The sequence below is a fragment of the Carlito syrichta genome, unplaced genomic scaffold (assembly GCF_000164805.1).
Source record: "Carlito syrichta isolate Samal-C Ts95f unplaced genomic scaffold, Tarsius_syrichta-2.0.1 Scaffold279535, whole genome shotgun sequence".
NCBI lineage: Eukaryota > Metazoa > Chordata > Mammalia > Primates > Tarsiidae > Carlito > Carlito syrichta.
Window position 1 is genome coordinate 63256 of NW_007223631.1, and position 20219 is coordinate 83474.

At 36.5% G+C, this 20219-nt stretch overlaps 1 protein-coding gene across 1 annotated transcript in view; it reads right to left on the bottom strand.

Annotated features, from left to right (window-relative positions):
• The window catches only part of COG5 (component of oligomeric golgi complex 5), a gene marked incomplete at its 3' end in the record, with an annotated part of 170559 nt that overhangs the window by 33933 nt on the left and 116407 nt on the right, over positions 1 to 20219 (bottom strand). Inside the window, exon 9 of the mRNA XM_021709729.1 lies at positions 6931 to 7061. Within this exon, the coding sequence (XP_021565404.1) occupies positions 6931 to 7061 (131 nt within the window). The remainder of the gene's footprint in view (positions 1 to 6930; positions 7062 to 20219) is intronic.

A 20219-nucleotide genomic window follows, 5' to 3' on the forward strand; every position in this document is an offset into this window, starting at 1 on the left:
GCCCAGGTGGGTCTCGAACCCGCGGGCTCAGGCAATTCACTCACCTCAGCCTCCCAAAGATGCGGGATTACAGGCTGAGCCACCAAGCCCGGCGAAACACAATTATTTAAAGCACGGATCAGTATACTTTTTAAAAAAGTGCAAGAGAGCAAATATTTTAGGCTTTTTACACTACACATGGTCTCTGCTGCATGTTCTTTGCTTTGTTTTTATCAACCATTCAAAATGTAAAAATAATTCTTAGCACTTAAGCCATACAAAAACAGACCACAGTTTGTAGTTTGCCAGTTCCTGATTTTCAGTGCTAAGTAAGAGTTCAAATTCATTTCCACTCACATTTAAGACAAAAATAGAAAAGACACGTAAACAAGTAGGATTAAATTTTGAGAGGAAAATTTCAATGATTAGTTTAAAAAGAATGTTTTAAATTATAAAACACTCTGCAAGTACAAATGAGTAACATTACTATTGTTAATAACAATATATTATCTTTAAAGAGAAATTGTGGAAAAGTAACTTTTTAAATTATTATGTATACATGTGATAGAGTTTATCTAATTCAATGTCAATGTGTTCCCCATGTCAGGTCTCTATTAAATCTAATGAAAGCTGGCCGGGTGTGGTAGCTCAAGTCTGTAACACCAGCACTTAGGGAGGCGGAGGCGAGAGGACTGCCTGAGCTCAGCGGTTTGAGACCAGCCTGGGCAACAGGCAAGACCTCGTCTCTATAATTAATCTAAAAATTAGTCGGGCATGGTGGCACATGCCTATGGTTCCAGCTATTTGGAAGGCTGAGGCAGGAAGATAACCTGAGCCCAGCAGGTCAAGGCTGCAGTGGCTGTGAACATGCCACTGCACTCCAGCCTGGGCAACAGTGAGACTCAGATAGATAGATAGATAGATAGATAGATAGATAGATAGATAGATAGATAGATAGATAGATAAATCGATCTAATGAAAGCTAATAGTGATGGGAGCAAACAGACAAATGTTTAGAGGAATTGTGGCAAATTATCAAAGTTCATAAAATAAAGGAAATACGAGTACATGAAACCTTTAGATCTAGATAACTTAAAGAGTTTTTACTATATTCATTCTTTCACATTGTTTCCTGTGTGCCAAGAAAAAAGCTTTGTACAAGAGCTGAAAAATTAGTAAAAACCTGTATTCAGTAAGTGGTAAAAATAATATTGCGAAGCCTGAAAAACTTCTAACAGTCACATATATGAAAGCTAGAACTCCTAATGCTGGATAATTTAACTTACAGAGTATACATTAGTGTTTGTTGGGGCCATAAGAGAAAGAAGAAATCCTGAAAGAATTGTTGCCTGCTGAACTACTATAGTTAACTACAAATGGAATCAAAGTGCTCAACTTTGACAGGAATTGCATTGGGGGAGGGGCTCAGCCCAGCCCAAGTGGGAGTGCAGTGGTCTATGTGCCAAGAAAAAACTTTGTATGAGAGCTTGGCCTCCTGAATTCAGGTGATCTTTCTGTCTCAGCCTCCCAAGCAGCTGGGACTACAGGCGTACACTACCATACATGGGTAATTTTTTATTTTTTATTTTTAAATAAACATGAAGTTTCTCTACGTTGCCTTGTCTGGTCTCAGACTCCTGGGCCCAAGCAACCCCCCCAACTCTGCCTCTCAAAGTGTTGGGATTACAGGCATGAGATACCACACCTAACCAAGAACTTCCTTTTGAAGCTTAAAAAAAGTCTCAATTCTATAGATTCCATTGAACCCAACATATTTGAACTGATATTCTTGCTATAACAAAAATAATTCAAAATTTCCATCTACAAAAGTAAAAAAGAGCTCATAATACCATAATCTCTTACTGTATGCTTTGTAGACATCTAAATTCTACATTATTTTTTGTTTTGTTTTGTTTTGTTTGAGTTGGAGTCTCACTCTGTCACCCAGACTGGAGTGCAGTGGCCGCTCCCGCCCACCGCAGCCTCGACCTGCTGGGATCCAGCGATCCTTCCACCTCAGTCTTCCAAGTAGCTGGAACTACAGGCGCATGCTATACATTATTTTCTTAAAGAAGCCCAGTCTAGATCACGTTGTCATGGTACTTTTGGCTGACAACTGATAAGCATCAGGACCCTGGGTTGACCAATGAGGTTTTCTGCCCTGGGGCAAAGGCAAGTTCAAGAATGTTTAGTTACTCTCACTAGCAACAGTTACACAGGGGAGATTATAACCAGATATAGTCAGATTCTTTCTCTGAAAGAACTGAACCCAGAGACCTTATTTTCCTGATGACCTCTAAAGGCAAGTAAGTACATCATCTTCCTCCACCCTGAACCTCCAGAAAGTCTCATACTTGTTTACTGGGAAAGCTTATAATTCACAAGTGAAAGTCATCTTCCTAATTAAAATGTCATCATTTCATTGTGGGGGCCTGGTAACTATGGTGATGCAGGAACTCATCCAGATCAAAATCTCTATCACCTATTTTTGAAAGCTAGTTAAAGCTTGAGGTAATGAAGTCTGTTGCAATCCTGAAAAACCCATAAGGTCTTCTCTCTCTTTTTTGTCTGGTTTCTGTCAGTGAAAGATTCTGAGGGTAAGCAGAAAACAGAGGGAAAGAGAGAAATGGGAGTCAGGGAAGAACTGAAGGTGGTTGGCATACCCAGCCCCCCGCTGTGACAAAGACTGCTTACAGAGTTGAAGAATGTTTTTTCTAACATTATGATGTACTATGCTTCCCCAGAAGATATGCTCTAAATCATGTCTTTCCAAACATTTTGCAAAAAAAGTAGTAGTGATATCACTATTAATCTTTTCCATACAAAATTAATAAGGCTGTGAGGTCAGAAGTTTGTTTATATATTTAGGCAGAAAAAATCAACAGCTCCTCCACAACCTAAATAGTCATTGAGTTTATGACTCTGAAAAGAAAAATTTTGTAATACTGTAGTGAGATTTTGAATACTAAAACCTACAAATAAATGCAGAACACTTAAGCAATTAACTAGGAAAAAACAGAGGAATGATCAAAGAGGTTATCTGCATTTGCTAAAAAAAATTTTGGTTAAGAAAGGAATGCTAAAAAAATTAATTGCACTAACTTTCTTTTAATAAACAATGGTTTCAGATAATAAAGGAATGGCTATTGTCTTAGTCTGTTCCAGCTGCTATAACAAAATACCATTCAATGGGTGGCTTATAAACAGTAGAAATTTATTTCTTACAGTTCTGGAGACTAGGAAGTCCAAGATCAAGGAGTCAGCAGCAATGTGGGTGTCTGGAGAGGGCCAGCTTTCCTGAACTAAACAAGAACTTCTTTTCACTGTGACCTCACATAATAAAAGGGATACGGAGCTCTCTCAGGCTCTGCATAAAATTAGGCATGAGATGATAGGGAAGAGTTGATGAAAACTTCAAAAAGCCTTTTATAAAAGCACTAACTCCATTCATGAGAGTTCTACCCTCATAACCTAATCACCTCCCAAATGCCCACCTTCTAATAACATTATCTTGGGGGCTAGGATTTCAACATAAGAATTTTGGCAGGCCAGGCTCGGTGGCTCAGCCTGTAAACCCAGTGCTTTGGGAGGCCGAGGTGAGTGGAATGCCTGAGCCTGTGGTTTCGAGACCCGCCTGGGCAACTTGGCGAGACCTCATCTCTACAATAAATAAAAAATCAGCCGGGCGTGGTAACACGCGCCTGTAGTTCCAGCTACTTGGAAGGCTGAGGCGGAAGGATCGCTGGAGCCCGGGAGGTCAAGGCTGTGGTGGCCGGGAGAGGCCACTGCACTCCTGTCTGGGTGACAGAGTGAGACTCCAACTCACACACACACAAAAAAAGAATTCTGGCAAGACACAAACATTCAGACCATAGTAGCCATGTGACTAGAGTGACAACATATCTGCAAGTTACAGTTAGATGACTATATAGTTATTACTATGATTTCAGTAAGGGCAGAATTTCAGTAAGGGTAGAATTCAGTGAAGTAGTGACATCAGGAAGCATTCCTTTAACATGAATCAAATAGACATTAACAATTTAATTTTTAAAAATCTCATTGATTTATCAGCCAATAACCAAATCATCTGAAATAATTGAAGACAACAAAGCTGAAGAATTTTGATGTTCTTAGCTACCACTGTTTTTACAATTGGTAAATATAGCACTAAAGACTTGTGCTATTTTAAGTTTTATAATTAATTGATATTGAAAATGATGGCCATCAGCTATATACTCAATAAAAGAGGATCATTAACACTTCTGAGAAACCAAACTAATGTCAGAAACTATTAAAATGCAAGTAAATAGGATTTTTTCCAAAAATTACTTTTTATTTAACATCTACTCAAGCTATGAGCCTGTAAACTAAGTGTGTAACAGTTCATAAATGCAAAAGTACTTTAAAATTATAATACTCTAATTCTATCTTATAGTCTACATTTATAATAAACATTATACATTTAATTGTTTCAATGATTCCTGATAAATGGGAGAATATAATTTGAGAATAAAACACATGTAAGCTGAAGCATGTTTTAATAGGAAGTGGGAAGAGTATTCTAGGCATAAAAAGAGCACGGAGGCGCTAAAGAAGAAAGGAAATTGGGATTGAAAAAACTGAAAGAAACTTTATGAGACAAAGCAGAGAACACAGGAGGAGAGTGGCACAAAATGTGCACGTTTCAATGCTGGTAAGATGAAGACAGTGAAAGGAAGAGGATGAAGATGGAAATGAGAGATGGAAATATCAACAAGATAAGGTTTGAAGAAAATAGAAAATAGCATCTAGACTAGAGCACAAGTGGTAAGAGAGGTCTCTCTGTGAAGCAGAAATTAAGGGCATGTGCTCAGAGTAAAATGGGAATTAAGGCGAGATGAGAAGGTTGATAGAGAGTCGAAAGAATAATTTTAGAGGACTGAAAAATAGAAAGTTGGTCAGAGAATAAAAATTCTGAGGAATACTGAGAGACCAGTTTAGATGAGTCATCATATGGAAACTTCCTTAAAAAAAACCGTCATTACACAAAAATTCCCTTTTCAATATAAATTGCTTCACAAATTGTCAAAAACTTTCAATGTGATTATTTGATAAAACTAGAATAAACTCCTTAGTCTTATAAAAAAAGGAAAAAAGCAGGAGCTCCAGTCCATGATTTTACCACTTGCCAGTAGTGTAATCTTTAATTTCCTAACCTTTCCATGTCTTTGTTTCCTTAACCATATAGAAAGTGGATAATTATATCTTCTTCACAGATCTGTTATTGCAACTGAAGAAAAACGTAAAGTGACTAACACAAAGCCTGGCAAAGAACAGGCATTCAGTAAAGGTTAGTTTCATTCTTAATTCCTAAACTGCCTGTTGACACAGCTGGATGATACCTCTGTCTTGTTGCTCTTCAAGTAGAAAAGGCACTAGCTCCAAAACACAGGCTCTTTCCACTGAGACACCCTCTTTCCAAAGAAGCATTATCTCAGTGACATCATTATTGATCCTTTCAGCTCTACAAAGTCAGAAACCTGACTTTGTTAGAGACTCGGGTCTGAGGAATACAGACACACATAACTAAATTCAGAAATAAATTTACACACAAGACTTACAGTAAACTCTGTGAATTGAACCAGAATGTTAATGCTGGCAGATCAGTATATTTTCTCCCTTTAGGAAAATTATGCGACAAGTCACTAAGGTATGAATGTTTGTGTTCTCCCTAAATTCATATGTTGAAATTCTACCCAACAAAATGACAACTGATGATATCAGGAGGTGGGACGTTTGGGAAGTGATTAGGTCCTGAGAGCACACACCTTGAGAATGGGATTAGCACCCTTATAAAAGAGGCCTGACACTTTGGGAAACGGGAGACAGAAACAAGAGGGATTGCCTGAGATCAGGGGTTTGAGACCAGCCTGGGCAACTTGGAGAGAGCTCATCTCTATAAATCAAAAAATTAGCCAGACTTGGTGGCACGCGCCTGTGGTTCCACCTACTTGGAAGCGTGAGGTGGAAGGATCTCCTGAGCCCAGCAGGTCGAGGTTGCAGTGGCTATGAACATGTCACTGCACTCCAGCCTGGGAGACAGAGTGACACTCTGACAATACATACATATATACATACACACATATATACATACATACATACAAACATACATAAGAGTCCTGAGAGAGCTCATCTGTTCCTTCCACCATGTGAGGACACATCAAGAAGGCACCATCTGAGATACAGAAAGTTGGCCCTCACCAAACAATCTGCTGACACCTTGATCTTAGACTTCCCAGTCTCCAGAAATGTGATAAACTTCTGTTGTTTATAAGTCACCCAGTTTATGCTGTTTTTGTTATAGCAGCCTCAACAGCCTAACACAGCTGCCAAATTATACTCAGAAGGTTACTTTATACATTTAAGTAAGACAAATGAATTGAATATCATTAATGATTAATGTTAATAAACTATCATAATATGATCCATGTGGTCTTATAAAGAAATAAGATTCCTATCCACTGAGTAGAATCTATCCTCCCATTAACTATGCTAAGATATACAGTAAAATTGTAGCTCCTTGTCCTGTTATTTCTAAGATCTATGCAGACCACTCCACATGGGTACATACACATTACTTTTTATACTTTTTTCTTATCTTTTTAACATAATCTCATTGATTAGAAACAGTCAACTGGCTAAAGAACAGCAGTCATCTACTTTAATAAATCTTTTGATTAAGTTCATACAGTCTGAACATATAACAAATCTATTAATATTTAAGGAATATTAATTTCCTAAAGGTTTGTCGATCTCTTTTAATTCTTAATATGAATTTTTAAAATGAAGCAAACTCAAATTTAACAACTGTTAAAACATAAAAAATAATCAAATATATTTTTTGAACTCAAAGTCAAATTTTATCTGTATTATAACACCTTTCACATTAAAAAAGTGACAGTATTTTATTACCTGAGTCTCCACACCCTGTTCCAATAGGCGCTTAGCTTGATTTTCCACTTCAAGTCGAGCTCTTGCAATAAAAAGTAGATCATTTTCTATTACTTCTATTCCAGAAAGATCTATTCCTTGAGACAGATAATCTGTTTTAAAGAACACATACATTTAAATATTTCAGTACTGAAAAAAACACCAAGGTATCAAAATACCATGTCTAACTTCTTAAGAAAAACTATAGATTTGCTATTAAACATGGTTCTCTTTCAAAATTCATTTAAAAAATCATTTCTCAAATATTTTCTATTTAATAAATAACCTTACTTGTAGCTAAATGTTCCAAATAAAACAAAGTTGATAAAGCAAGAATATAAATAATGATTATTATAGGCTTAAGGCGATGATAACAGATCACATTTAAAAAAATTAAATTTAGTAGTTTAATGTCAATAGATATTCTGATGATTTCCAGAAAGTTGTCAAGTTGCAAGTAAAGCTATCATTTTCTTTTCTTTTCTTTCTTTCTTTTTTTTTTTGAGTTGGAGTCTCACTCTGTCGCCCAGACTGGAGTACAGTGGCTGCTCCAGGCCACCGCAGCCTTGACCTGCTGGGCTCCGGCGATCCTTCTGCCTCAGCCTTCCAAGTAGCTGGAACTACAGGCGCGCGCTACAGACCAGCTAATATTTTGATTTATTGTAGAGAGGAGGTCTCGCCAAGTTGCCCAGGCAGGTCTCGAATCCGTGGGTTCAGGCAATCCACTCACCGCAGCCTCCCAAGGCGCAGGATTACAGGCTGAGCCACTGAGCCCGGCAAAGTTGTCATTTTCTAAGAGATAGAGGTCTCACTATGTCTCCCAGGCTGGAGTGCAGTGGCTACTCACACATGTGATCATATCCTTGAACTACTGGGTTCAAGGGATCCTCCCACCTCAGTCTTCTGAGTAACTGGGACTACCATGTCCAGCTTTTTTTTTTTTTTTTTTTTAAGAGACAGAGTCTCACCATGTTGCCCAGACTGGTCTCAAACTCCTGGCCTCAAGTGATCCTCCCACCTTAGCCTCCAGAGTAGCTGGGATCCAGAACTTTTTCAAAAGCAAACAATGGCCTGTATCAGATTATCTACGCATCTCTGGCTTTCACCTCCCCATTTACCCAAATCACATTTATGCTCAATTTAAGAAATAACCAAAAGACATGCTAGATTTGGAGTATAAAGGGTACTACTCCATATTATTTTACTTAATGATCAAACCTGCTTTTCATTAAGAGATAAATGTAGCAACAGGAAACAAAAACAAATTAAAAAAAACAAAAAACTCCAGTGCCTGCTCCCATCCTCCCTCCCCACCCCCTACCACCTCCACCTCCTCCCCTGAGAAGAGAGGTATTATGATACTAAATTCTTTCCATTCATTCATCTGTTGGGGACAATCACTATCTTTAAGTCAAGCACATCTACAGACTAGAGTCAAGGACAAAAAAGATAATGGTAAGTCTAATGACAGCAACTAGCAATTGTAAAAGTGTGGCAGGTAAAAGACATTAAGCTAGACACAAAATACATATTTATTATTTCAATGCATGTATCTATTATTTGTAATTTTCTAAACAACCTTACTAGAAATATTATTCTCATACCTAGATGGAGATACTAAAACCCCCCAATTTTAAGTAACCAGAACAAATTACCTGGCTAGTAGCCAGCAAAGCAGAATTTAAATCCTAGTCTGTCTGACCCCAATTTTTTCACCAGATCATCCCAGGCTGATCCCACGAGCCTCAGAGAGGAGAGAGTTTTATATTCAAAGGACATATAGTATGACTTCAATATTCTTATTTCCTCATTGAAAGAGTAAATATATAAAAAATCATATCAGATATACCAGGAAATTAAATTTAGCCAGGTTAGAACAATGACAGTATTAAATAACTAGCATTTTGAGTTTCATTAAAAAATATATGTATAAAAGTTTAAAAATATAAAAAATGCTGGCCGGGCACAGTGGCTCATGCCTATAATCCCAGCACTTTAGAAGGCCAAGGTGAGAGTATTGCCTGAGTTCAGGGTTTCGAGACCAGCCTGGGTAACTTGGTGAGACCTTAGCTCTATAAAAAATCAAGAAAAATTAGCTAGGTGTGGTGGCGCACGCCTGTAGTTCCAGCTGAGGTGGAAGGATCCCTGAGCCCAGTGGGTCGAGGCTGCAGTGGCCATGAGCGTACTACTGCACTCCAACCTGGGCAAGAGAGCGAGAATTCAACTCAAAAATAAAATAAAAATATAAAAAATGCTAAATTTTGAAATATGCCGGTATTACATTATAACAATTACACCTTAATAAGTGTGACATGCACAGCCAGAACTAACTTCCTAGTCACTTAATACTAACATACCTTCATGTACCAAAAACATATAGCAGGAAACTAAATTGATCTATTTGAATTGAATGTATTTATCATTTCCCTAGGGAAAAAACTATGAAATTAGTGCTTTTAGTGGAAAATAAATAATATTAATCATCTCTGTTTACTTAAGCAAAGAAAATGCTAATCTAGTAGATTAGAGAAAAAGGAATTCAACCACATCAGTCATTTTACTAGACTTTCAATGTTCTAATCTATACTACTTATGGCTACCACAATAAACATTCTTATAGTTGTTCTCCCATTCATGAACCCCTGGCTTCCTGTCAGCTAACATTTTCTCTATTGTGCAATACAAAATTTCCATACTTATTCCAAAATCCCCATTGACTCTTCCCTTACTAGCCTTCTCCTCTGTTTAAAACAAAAAGAAGTGTAATTATAGTTTGTTAAATGATTCAGCTATGCATTTACATTTCATTATTATGTTAGCACTAAATTAATTATTTAGGGGAAAAAGGATGAAAGAAGGGTGCAAGTATGAAGTTGGGATAGTGCTGGAAGTTGGATGAAATGAACAAAGCTCAATCTTCATGATCCACAGTAGGGAGTCAAAGAAGTTGAAAATTAAAAAGTAGAAACACAAACAGATTATTGAGCTATGGGGAGGAAAATACAAAAAAAAAAAATCAGCTAATATATGTTGAAAATGGTTGCTTTTGAGAAAAAGCAAATGGGGTGAAGAAGAGGGTAGGAGGTTGCCTTTTTTTTTTTATTTTTTGAGTCGGAGTCTCACTCCATTGCCCAGACTAAACTACAGTGGCACACTCATGACCACCCCTGCGCCGACCTGCTGGGCTCTGGGATCCTTCCACCTCAGCCTTCAGAACTACAAGTGCATGCTACCACACCCAATTAATTTTTTAAAAATTTTTATTGTATAGACAAGGTCTCACCAAGTTGCCCAGGCTGGTCTCAAACCTGAGAGCTCAGGCAATCCATTCACTTCGGCCTCCCAAAGTGCTGGGATTACAGGCTGAGCCACCAAACCCAGCCTGGAGGTTGCATTTTAACAAAACTGATAGGGTAGGCAGGTTATACTAGGAAAACTTCAGGGTTGTAGAATGCCTTCAGCAGCCAGTGCAGAAACAGGCATAGAAGCAGGCAGCCCAGCTATAGGAAACTTCACACCTTCCTATTAGGCTCTTAGCAAATACTCCTGCAGCACTATAATCACTTATCCAGGATGCTCTGGGGATATGACCTTCAAGGCAGAAACACTTTAGAGATCCCCCAGAACAAGCGCATCAACAACCAGCATTGACCTAAGATAACCATAAACCTTCACTGTAATACTATTAACATAAATTACCCTGGGGGAGCCTCCACTTCCATCATACACCTGATGTCAAGACACTATCAGTTCAGTCCTTCTCCTGACTGGAGAGAGGAGTAACAAAGACTCAACCCTAAGGCCATCCATTTCTAGGGAAAGCCTGCCCCAGAACCCACTCCTCAGTACCTCTAAAAATAAGTTATAGCTCAGCAGTAGTAGGGTGCAGAAGCAGCAGCTTCCTTGAGTTGATTCTGCCCGCCCCCTTTCTAGGGAGTGTACGATTCTTTGCTTAATAAAGCCACTTGCATATTCCACTTCCCTTTGTGCCTGTTTGTAAACTCTTCCAAATTGGAACACAAGAACTGATTGTCAATTTGTTGTCAACTGGTTGTTCTGCCTCACACCAGGAGCAGCACCCCTTCTTTCGGTAATAGAACAATTTGAGTACATTATACTTGTATAACTTTCATAATAAATAAAACTAAATTTAAAAAGTAAATAGGAAGTCAAGAAAAATAATACAAAAATTAAAATAAGGGGGCTACCCAAATAGAAAGAAAACTTATATCCTCTAAATCAATGATTCTGCTTCTGGCAATAAATGATAATCTTTAAAAAGGAAAAAAAAGTGAATATATTTGGCCAGGAAGACATTTACCACAGGAAGACATTTACCATAGTGTTAATTCTGATAGCAACATACATATATATGGATATATGTATGTGCCTATGCATGGATATATGTATGTAGACATATGTGTGTATATAAACATTGTAAATTAGTAAAAATCACTTTGGAAAACAATCTTAGACTGCCTGATAAGGTTCCATATGAGTATCTCCCTATGGCCAAAATATTCCATTCCTAGGCACATATAACCCAGGGAAGTTCTAATATATGTATATCAAAAGACATTTACAAGAATGTTCACAGTAGTATTGTTAAAAACAAAACAAAGCTGAAACTCCAAATAACCATCAACAAGAGAACATATAAAATAGCAATATATTAATTCAAAGTACTACTATAAAGGAGTAATAATAAACAAATGACAACTATATGCACATCAATATCAATGACTCTGAATAACATAATATTGAGGGAAAAGAATGAGTTTTTGAGAATACATAGCAAGAAGTAATTCATATTTTTAAGAAATTTAAGACTAAACTATATTATTTAGGACACACACAAATATTAACAACATTTGGAAAAGTAAGCAAAAATAGAGTCTACAATGTGCTTCTAATACACTAATTCTTAAGTTTGGTGGGCAGCAGTATAGCTAATTTATGTTAAAAATGTGTTTTTCTTAACTTTCATAATTTTTCATTACACATCAAATAAGTATGAACCAATGGCACAGATTAGAGTATTATTAGGACATCACAACAATTATTAAAACTGTATTTCCTATATTCAAAAGAAAAGACTGAACATATCAAGGAAAGACATGAATAATAAAGATACCAATTTAAATTCTGGAAGTAAAACGTACAATGTCTAGGTGGGATTAACAGCAGACATTGCAGGAAAAGCAGAATATAGTGTCTCAGGAAGAAGAGTTGAATGCAAAGATCATTAACTGATAACTGAATAAGAACTTTTTGTTTGAGTTGGAGTCTCACTCTGTCGCCCAGACTGGAGTGCAGCGGCCGCTCCCGGCCACTGCAGCCTCGACCTGCTGGGCTCCGGCGATCCTTCCACCTCAGCTTCCCAGTAGTTGGAATTACAGGCATGCACTATCATGCCCGGCTGATTTTTTGATTTATTGTAGAGATGAGGTCTCGCTGCCTAGGCAGGTCTCGAACCCGCGGGCTCAGGCAATCCACTCACCTCAGCCTCCCAAAGGTGCGGGATTACAGGCTGAGCCACTGAGCCTGGCTTGAATATGAACTTTTAAACGTACCATGCTCATTAAAATTGTTTTTAGAAATCAGGAAAGTATTAAAAAGAGGGGAAATGTATAACCTTACATCACAGAGGTAACCACTGGCAGGTGGATCTTTAGAATTTCTCAGTATGTCTGAGAAATGCTTGAATCCTCACATTCTCAAGTAATACTAAAATAGTATATATCCTCCCCCTGGATGCTTATGTGAGAAAAAGCAGAGAAAGGAAAAACTGATATACAGGGTCTGGGCAGCTGGCTATAGTCACCCACCAACAAAAGTGGCTCCCTCCTACACACCAACTTTGCAAAAAGCACAATTCAAATACATGTTTCAGAAAAATTATAAGCAACCTTCAGATGTTTCTAAAATACTTAAAATCTTGATTGAGCTTAAAAGTAAATGTCTACATGACATTCTTTTTAAATGTCTGCTTTTAAAAAAAATCTACCCATAAGTTGTTTTGTTCTTGTTTGTATTTATAATTATAATTTACAATGTCTTTTAAAAATTAATTTAATGTTATAAGTATTTACCCAACCTATTACAGTCCTTATAAAAACACCAATTTTTGACAGCTGCTCAACGTTCATCAAATGAATGAACCAAAAATTTACTTAACCTTCTGTTTAAGATGGAATACTTGCTATCCAAAGTAATTACTTTAAACATTTTTATATATAAAGATTTTAAATATCTAGAATTATTTCCTTGTGGGGAAAAAAAAGACAAAATTACTAGATCAAAGTAACATGTTTCTTAATACAAATTATCAAATTACTTTTCAAAAATGTTACATCACTTTTTATGGTTTTTCCTGTAACTCATGAAAGTCATCTAACCTTGGATAGCACTGGACAACTTAATACAATCACTGTTTTAAATATTTTATATGCTGAAATATGTTCTTATTGATGACCTCATCTGCATTTTTCAGTGGTAAGGCTGAACACTGTCTGCTACCTATATTTTATCTTTTGAGTCTCCACATATTTTTGCTTACCTTTTTCTTAAATCCTTTTGTATTAATTATACAATGATATTCAGCTTGCCTATCATATTTGCTATGAGTTTCTTCCCAGTCTGTTGATTTTTAAATGTTTAGTTATTGATTTATATATTATTTCTTGAGGCCAATCTCAGTGTGCAATCATAAAATTATATTATCTAAAATGCTCCACATTTTATTATTAATCACAATCCTGATTAAGAAATTCACACTAAAGCCTGTCTTTTACAAAAGCCAAGTATCAAGATATAAACTGTGATTTATACAGGGTTATTGAGAAGATTGATAAGACAGTAATCTAGAGAGGAAAAATGTCCTTTTAGAATCCATTCAACAAAAAAATTTAATATCTGAAATTAAAACAAATTTGTAATACAAAGATTAAAGTTTATTACAACAAACATATCAAAACTCATTCTGAAGAAACAATCTTCTTTGCTACTATATCAGATATTGTATAAAGAGCATAGTTACTAAAAATTACTGAGCTAAATAACAAGTTTAAGTTAAGCCAAAATAAAACAAGTAACATAAAATAATGCCAAGTAATATGAATGTTTTAGGTTAACAGTATGACAGGACTAATTTACTCAATTAAAAAATATATTTGGGCTTTCCACTTACTGATAGTATGAAAAATTAATGTCCCAGAAGTTTAAAAGTGCCACTTAAATCTAAGGTAGTTTCTAAAAAACTGTTATAAAGATACATCCATATACAGACACATAAACCTTAGAAAACATGAAAGTTAGATAAAAAGTAAGTCACCCAAAACTCCAAGGACAACTACATATGTTTTTATTTTCATTTCCTTTTTCTACACGAAAACAGTGTTTTATTTTTATATGTGGCGTGTTTTGATCATATTTAGGTTGTTATCTTCAATCTGATGACAAAACATGCCTATGGGAAAAAATATTTTAAAGAAAAATGTCTCATGTACAATTGCAGGGTAATTCTAATAATGCATAATATAATTAAAAACATAAGAAAACTATACAGTAAAAATTTTAAAGTCATGTGATATTTGCACAAAAATATATATAAAGATTTTAAATATCTAGAATTATTTCCTTGTGGGGGAAAAAAAGACAAAATTACTATATCAAAGTAATACATTTCTTAATACACATTATCAAATTACTTTTCAGACTTTTAAATGTGATATTTGCACAAAAATAGAAAACTATGCTAACATAGGCTTAAGATACATAACATTTTAATATGTGATAAATGGAGCAAAACAAAAAAATTACTATAAATAAAAGCTTCTTGCAATATGTAAAACCAACCATTGAAAACTTTTTAAAAAGAATTGAATGTTTATGCCAATTACTGAAGAAAAATAATTATCTTTAAATAAATAAATGAATTACAAAAAAATAGATAACAAGTGAATATCTAATTTTTTCTAATGAAAAACAGTAAAAATACAATCAAAAGAAAAAGAGAATGGAGGAAATATTTAGAGTAAATGAAACAGATAAGGTTATTACCATCAAAAACCAAAAGAGTTTATAGCTTCAATGCATAGATAACCAAAGGATATTAAACAGCAAGTTCATATAACAGGATACTCATAAGTCTATGTTTGAAAGCCTATTAGAGCTTTCTAATAATCTTTAAAGTTAATCTTCATGTAAAATGAAAGAGTAAATATGCGTTGAAACAACTTTGAAATCAGTAAAAATAGCTTTCAATTAAAAGAAGTAAAATTACTTCTTACTAAAGCTTTAGAGAAAACAGGTACATCCTTTCAGAGGCAAAATGTGATAGAAAGAATACTGCACCAGGAAATGGAACATCTGTGCTTTCATTCTGCTCAATTCTACCACCTGAAAAAAAAAAATCACTTAACTTTTCTGAGACTTTTAAAGTGAAGGTTGAAAAACCTGTTTCAAACTAAGCAGGGCTGCATGGATCAAATGCGATACTATGCATGAACTATGTTTTGTAACCATAAACTAATGTTAGTGTGTGTGTGTGTGTGTGTGTGTGTGTGTGTGTGTGTGTGTGTGTGTGTGTGTCGGAGTCTCACTGTCACCCAGGTTGCAGTGGAGTACAGTGGCACATTCACCACTCACTGCCACCACAGCCTCGACCTGCTGGCTCAGGCAATCTTTCCGCCTCAGCCTTCCAAGTAGCTAGAGCTACAGGCATGTGCCACCACGCCTGGCTAATTTTTTTGATTATAGAGACAAGGTCTCAACAAATTGCCCAGGCTGGTCTCGAACCCTAGGCTCAGGCAATCCTCTCACCTCAGCTTCCCAAAGTGCTCAGATTACAGGTGTGAGCCACTGTGCCCAGCTTATAGTTTTCATAATGGGATATAAGTTGCTAGCCCCTGTTATTTAGATGAGGGTAGGGAGAAGGAGCATCCTGAAGAATAGATAAGTCATCTTAAGGAGTTGAGGTATTACAGAAAACATAGGTTAAAATGTGTACTTTTCTAACCAATACTTAATTGATATTACCCTATAAACTATGCACATAATAGCCTCAGGCTTAAGTAAATGCCTTTAGTTGAACCTCTATATTTCAAGCATTTCCCAGGGAATGTTGATCTTTCTTGTTCTTCAAAGCTTCATGGAAATTCAGCATCAAAAGTCTTACTTTTTTTTTTTGTCTCTCTCTACAGGGGAAAAAAGCCTCACTTTTTAAAAATGGAGATTAGTTTTTCTTTCCTAAGTCTTACTCTGTTTCAGCTCGTACAAAAAATTGCCCAGGACCAATAGAAAGAAAGTATGTTGGCTATCTGTTCCTCTTGGCGTAGTTTTTCTTTTCTTCCTAACTTGCCAACTGTGGTACTATTGATATGACATTATAGTTTAAAAACATGAATTTAAATAAAATCTTTTTTTTCTTCTACAGAAACATATTTCAGGTGTTTTATTTAGTGCCTGCTTAGGATCAGTACCTAGCCAGAAATGAGTCAATATCTTTTCCTAGATGCACAAGATAAAATCAGCAACGATATAGAGAAAATGACCACCACTGTAAACTAAGAGGATCTAAACAATGTTTACAGAGCACTCCACCCAACAAAAACAGAATATAAATTCTTTTCAACTACATATGGAATATTAACCAAGATAAACCTTGCCCAGAGTCATAAAGCAAACTTTATAAATTTAAAAGTATTGAAATAATACAAATATGTTGTTTGATCATAATGGAATCAAATTATACAGTTTTCTCAATTTTGAAAATTAAACCACACATTTTTAAATAATCAACAGAGCACTAAAGATCTCAGACAATTTTTTAAAATTTTGAATGGAATGAAAATGAAAATACAACATCACAACCAAAGCAGTAGTTAAAAAAAATTTAGTAACACAGTGTGCTTTTAGGGAAAAAAAAAATGTGTTACTAGAAAAAAGAAAAGTCTTGAATCAATAATGCAAATTCCTGTTACTGGGCACAGAAGCTCACACCTATAATCCCAGCACTCTGGGAGGCTGAGGCAAGAGGGCTGCCTGAGCCCAGCAATTTGAGACCAGTCTGGGCAACATGGTGAGACCTCTTCTCGGGGAGGGAGGGAGGAGGGAAGAAAGGGAGGGAGGGAGGGAGGAGGGAAGAAAGGGAGGGAGGGAGGAAAAGCAAACTAAATAAATAAAGAAAGAAAGCAAATTCCTACCTCAAGAAGCTAGAAAAAAACTTAAACTCAAAACAAGAAAAGAATGAATAAAGAATAAAGAAATCAATGAAACTGAAAACAGAAAAATAGACTGAATCAATCAACCAAAAGCTGATTCTTTGCAAACATCAACAAAATTGATAAACCCCTAGCAGGACCAACAAAGAACAAAAGGAGGAAGACAAATAACCAATATCAGGAATTAAAAAGAGGATACCACTACAGATCTTACACACATGACAAGGATAGTGGAATACTATGAATAGCTGAACAACTTAGAAAAACTACCAGAACTCATCCAAGATAATTTGAGTACTTCTATACCTATTAAGGAAATTGAATTTTAAAGCATTCTGAATAAGAAATCTAGCAAGCCCAGAGGTTTTCACTATCATTGAAAAAAAGAAATCTCCGGGCTGGGTGGCTACCCTGTAATCCTGTGCTTTGGGAGGCTGAGGTGAGTGGATTGACTGAGCCTGCGGGTTCGAGACCCGCCTGGGCAACTTGGAGAGACCTCATCTCTACAGTAAATAAAAAATTAGCCAGGTGTGGTAGCGCGCGCCTGTAGTTCCAGCTACTTGGAAGGCTGAGGCGAAAGGATCACCAGAGTCCAGCAAGTCGAGGTTGCGGTGGCCAGGAGCGGCCACTGCACTCCAGTCTGGGCAACACAATGAGACTTCAACTCAAAAAAAAAAAAAGAAAGAAATTTGGACAAAGATGCCCACATATGGAGAATGACATGAGAAGATAAAGGCAGAGATTGGGGTAATGTTTCTACACAGTAAAGAACTCCAAACAGTGTCAGCAAAAAAGAACAGGTATGGAACAGATTCTTCCTCACTGGCCTCACAAGGAAGCAAACCTACTGACATCCTGATTTTGAACTTCTAGCCTCCAGAATTGTGAGATAACACAATTCTGTTATTTAAGTCACCTAGTCTGGCATTTTGTTATAGCAGCTCTAGCAAATGAACACACTATGTATCCAGATACTATTATAAGAACCTGTATATTACTCATTTAATACAACAACCCTTAATTAAAAGTTAAGTACTTATCTGCTCCACTTTACAGATGATAAAACTGAGGCACAGAGCAGTTAATTAACTTGGCCAAGTTCACAATTAATAAGTGGTTGAGGCAGGATTTGGGAAGTGACAAAAGTGGTGTTTATCTTAGTTTGGGCTGCTAGAATAAAGTATCATAACTGAGTGACTTATAAACAACAGTAATTTATTTCTCACAGTTCTGGAAGCTGGAAGTCTAAGATCAGGGTGCCTAACATGGTCAGGTTCTGGTAAAGGCCCTCTTCTGAGTTGCAGACTTTTATCCTCATGTGACAGAAAGAGGGTAAGAGAGCTCTCTGGAGTCTTTTATAAGGGCACTAATCCCATTCACAAAGGTTTCACCCTCATGACCTTTACTTTACTTCCCAAAGTCCTCACTGTCTAATGTCATCACATTAGGAGGTTAGGATTTTAACATGGATTTTGAGGTAACACAAACATTCAGCAGTGTTGCTGCGAGAATGGCCTCATAGTGTAGGTGTATGTTTCAACTGTCCATGAATTCGTAGGTTTTTAACATCAAAGTCTGATTCTCTGACCTCTAAATCTTTGTTCTCTTCACTTCCTCTAAAATCCTCTAATAAATCCTTTCTACTTAAAGTAGGTGTTGTAGATTCAGTTGGCCTCAAGTAGGAACTCTGACTCCAGTCAGAAACTGGAGTTCTAGGGAAAGCTAAAGTACTCACAGAGGCTGACAATGGTCACAGACTCAGAAAAATATCCTAGTGATCTCTAACTACTACTTGTTATATGGATTTTGAGTTTTGCATTGCAGCAGTGAAGGGCCTTTTTGACAGACCTTGCCAAAAAAAATCAATTCCTCTGCTATTAAAGGTATGTTCATATATGTTATACCTGCATCGGCCTCTCTCCAAAAGGAAAGCTACATATACAGACCACACTGGAGTCCAACTGAGGGAGTGGAGGTCATGAGGTAAAGAAAGTAATACAGAGTTCCAAACTCCCATGGATTTCAGGAGAGGTGACAAGAGATCAGCAGTTGAGGTATGGCTTTTCCTATACATCAATGACCCAAGCTTGATCATTTCTTTTCTCTCTTATCATTCATTGCTCTTCAATAAATTCACTTCATGTTAACTCCCTGTGAAAACAATGCACTTATGAATTATTACACAATTTGAGAGCTAAATACATTTTAAGACAAAAATATACTCTTCTGTTATGGGTTAAAATGTGTTCTGCAAAAAAGATATATTGAAGTCTTATTGCCCCCCATACCTGTGAATGTGAACTTATCCAGAAATAGGATCTCTAATCTGATGACCAGTGCCCTTTTAAGACACCTTATAAAGGACACTTGGACAGAGACACAGAGAGGAGAATGCCATAAAGATCAGAGACCCACAGGGGAGAAGGCCATGTGAAGATAGAAACAGAGGTTGGAATGACTCATCTATAAGCGAGGAACACCAAGAAGTGCCACAACCACCAAAAGGTAGAACACTCCTCCCCTGGAGCTTTTAGAGAGAGCATGGCTCTGACAACACCTTTATTTCAGGTTTCTAGGCTCCAGAACTGTGTCAAAATAATTGTCTGTTGTTTTAAGGCTCTCAATTTGGTAACATCTCTCTGACATATTCATTTTTTCCATCTTCAATCAACCCCCAATTTAGGCCTGAAGCTATAGACCAAATGAGTTAATTGAGAATTGAAGTCAGTGAAGGTTCTGCATGCAGAGCAGCTGCAGGATGAGCCATTTAATCTTGTATACAACATTCACTTGGCACATTACCAGCAAGTTCCCGTATTCTCTTAGCTTAAGAGCTCTTGAGCTACTGAACACAATTCTCACAATGAATCAATAAGCTTATAAAGAGGAGTTAGGAAAGTGGAACAAAAAACTATAAAGGCTTGAAGTACAGGCAACAAAGATTTTGCTAAATAAAATAGAGGTCACCATGTCAATTTCACCATTAGCATTTCTTGTCTTCTCTTTATTTAAAAAAAAAAAAAAACCAGAATTAGTGCATGACTAATT